This window comes from Octopus bimaculoides, chromosome 1, assembly GCF_001194135.2.
Source record: "Octopus bimaculoides isolate UCB-OBI-ISO-001 chromosome 1, ASM119413v2, whole genome shotgun sequence".
NCBI classification, from domain to species: Eukaryota; Metazoa; Mollusca; class Cephalopoda; order Octopoda; family Octopodidae; genus Octopus; species Octopus bimaculoides.
The window spans coordinates 191383186-191386353 of NC_068981.1; the positions used below are offsets into that span (position 1 = coordinate 191383186).

At 36.2% G+C, this 3168-nt stretch overlaps 1 protein-coding gene across 8 annotated transcripts in view; it reads left to right on the forward strand.

Annotated features, from left to right (window-relative positions):
• The window catches only part of LOC106884166 (protocadherin Fat 4), a 693587-nt gene extending 690452 nt beyond the window's left edge, over window positions 1-3135 (forward strand). For 4 of the 8 annotated variants that reach the window (XM_052973410.1, XM_052973407.1, XM_052973404.1 and 1 more), the window contains 2 exons: window positions 322-393; window positions 2417-3135. In XM_052973410.1, the coding sequence (XP_052829370.1) occupies window positions 322-393; window positions 2417-2771 (427 nt within the window). In that variant the 3' untranslated portion in view covers window positions 2772-3135. The remainder of the gene's footprint in view (window positions 1-321; window positions 394-2416) is intronic. The other 4 variants (XM_014935404.2, XM_014935406.2, XM_052973428.1 and 1 more) reach the window with 3 other exon arrangements.
• The last annotated feature ends 33 nt before the right edge of the window (window positions 3136-3168 follow it).

Genomic DNA, 3168 nt, shown 5'->3' on the forward strand with positions numbered 1-3168 from the left:
TATATATATATATATATATATATATATATATATATATATATATATATATTTATGTGTGTATATATATATATGCATATATATATATATATTTATGTGTGTATATATATTTTATTTATATGTATATACATATATTTATATATACATTATTTAAATTTGATGGGTATTTGTCCTCATCTTGTTTGTTGTTAACACGTTTCAGCTGATATACACCATCAGGTGTCTTGGGAAAATTTCGAACCTGGGTTCTCATTCCTAAAGTATTTTTCGATGTTATTATTATTAATATTTAGTATTATTATTATTATTATTATTATTATTCAGGTCACTGCCTGGAATTGAACTTGGAATCTTGGGGTTAGTAGCCTGCACCCTTAACCACTACACCATATGCCCGTGAGCAATTATGGAGTGAATTTTAGGGCTTATAAATCTAATATTTTCCTATTCTTCCTTAATACCAGTTCTTATATGCTGCTCATATCTGTACTCGGTCTGCTTTTAGTTTCCGTATTTTCCAGTGGTGTTCTCTGTCTATTATTTTAACTTCATCTCACAGGGAGAGGTGGTCTCCATTTTTCCATACATGATCAGCTATACCCAATTTATCAATATTTCCTCATGTCACAGCTTTGCAATGTTCGTCTCTCCTTATTTTGAGGGGGCGGCATGTTTCGCCTTTGCATAACCTACCATAGCTGCATGGGATGGAGTACACACAGTTTTTGGTCATATTCTCTTCTATTGGTGGTTTTACTCAAAGGAGATATTTGCAAAGTGTTGTATTACTCTTGAATACTGTCCTGATATCATATGGGCCGCATATCTTTTGTATCTTTTCAGAGAGGCCTTTCACATAGGGTAGACAGACTGTGGACAGTTTATTGGTTTCATCCTCTCTTTTCTTCATAATTGGAGTGGAGAGTATGATGTTTTAGACACTGAGCAATCCCTCTCTTTACACTATATGGATGGTGGGGATTGAAGTTAAGGTATCGTCCAGTGGAGGTCGGCTTGCGGTATACAGATGTCCTGAATCCATACTTGGTGTGTGTTATTAATACGTCCAGGAAAACTAGCTGATTGTCTTTTTCCTTTTCCATTGTGAACTGTATGGATGGTTTTATTGAGTTCACATGATCTAACGGCACTTGGACATCTTCCTGGTGGGGCCAGAGTATAAAGGTGTCATCGACATATCGTAGCCATAGGGTTAATCCTAAAGCCAAATTCTCAAAGTATTCCATGTATATTTATATATTATATATATTTATAGGTATAAATATATATATATATATATATATATATATATATATATATATATATATATATATATATATATATATATATATATATATATATATATAAATTGTAAATCCCAAAAATAACAACAAAACTACATGGATTTACAATTTATTCTTTCACCGCAACCACTAGCTGGAATACACAGGTGCTTACAATTGTCAAGTATTACCTCTAAATATATATATATATATATATATGTGTGTGTGTGTGTGTGTGTGTGTGTGTATATATGTGTGTGTGTGTGTATATATATATATATGTACACGAAATTTTGAATTTAGTTCATGGACCCCAGTGCTACCTTTGCAGACCATCAGGGGTCCACAGACCCCAGGTTGGGAACTATTGATCTAGTACTTTACACCTACCTGAGATCAACCACATTACAGTACTATCACACACACATACATACCTGATGCCAGCCATATGGCCGCACGCACATACATGAGACCAAACATCTGCATGCACAAACGTACTTGATACCATTCTCACACACACACACATACACAAATTCTGCATTGCATCGTGGGAAAAAATAGCAGCCAGGTAATCTACACTTACCAACACCCTGCACCAACTGGTACCCTCTATCTCATTGTTCTCTGTCTCTTTTAATGCTACTAGAATGGTTTCAGTTTGCTGTGTTTGCGCAACCTTTCCTAAACTTCTACAGTGCACGTCTATCTCTATCTCCTCTACCTGTCATTGTGTCATCTCCTGCCTGACAACCTGTACTTTTCACTTCCTCTCAACTTCAACACTCTAAAAGCCACACCTGTTAAGCTACCTCAATAACTCTTGTTATCCCAACAGTCATGTAACATAAAGTAGAGGAAAATTCTCAGTATTTATCATGGGCTGAAATTTGGTATCAATTTCTAATTGGAGCAATTTCTTGTTAATTATATATTGGCAAATGTATAAATGTCGCACATTCTAATGTTAACAACTGAAATCTCGTTCAGATATTGCTATCTTTCAGTCTAGGGAGGTGTTTGGGGATTTTAAACTCAGTCAGCAGTGATTTTACTCCATCTCAGTTTAATAAATTTCTTAAGTCATTATCTAATCCGCATCTGCATCTTGCTGACTGTCTTTCTTGTTTCTTTTGTAGCGCTCGCCGCCCTGATCTTGTCCGTGCAACGCGACATGATGGCCATGAAAGCCAGCAGTTACTTTCACCCAGCATGAGAGCTGGTGCCAAAGACAATGCTTATACTCACCTCCGCAAATCGACTGGCCCAATGGGTGGAGTCAGTCTGCCTGGACTTGGTCCCGAACGTCACTTCATGGACTCCGCATCACCCTCTTCCAACACTCCGTCACGAAACACACTGGAAACTGACTATGCCATTCCTGCTATTCCAGATCCTGATTATGAAGATTTCCCACCACCGCCACCCCACCTTGAAGACCCCTACATGATGGTTTCGACTCCAAAATTAGCTTCTTTTAGGTCCAAAGTATGATAACCTGTACATAGAAGCATCTCGTAAGATATTTCAGCTGGAACACTTTCATATCAAACAATGTTAAGAAAACCAAAGAGTTCCTCTCCTATAGCTCTACATATGGATAAAAACTATCTGTAACACACACACACACACACACACCCTTGAAAGTGTTGCATATATATGTCTCTTGGAATGTGTGTCTCTTTCTTCTCAACCCTATCTCTTCTCTATCACATACACACACACACACATACACATGTATATGTGTATGTGCATACTTTCTCATACATGCTTTCAAGCATCTACATATGTATGCCAACATACACATACATATGTATGCATGTGTGTATTTGCATGTGTGTGCATGTATATATATATATATATATATATATATATATATATATATATATAT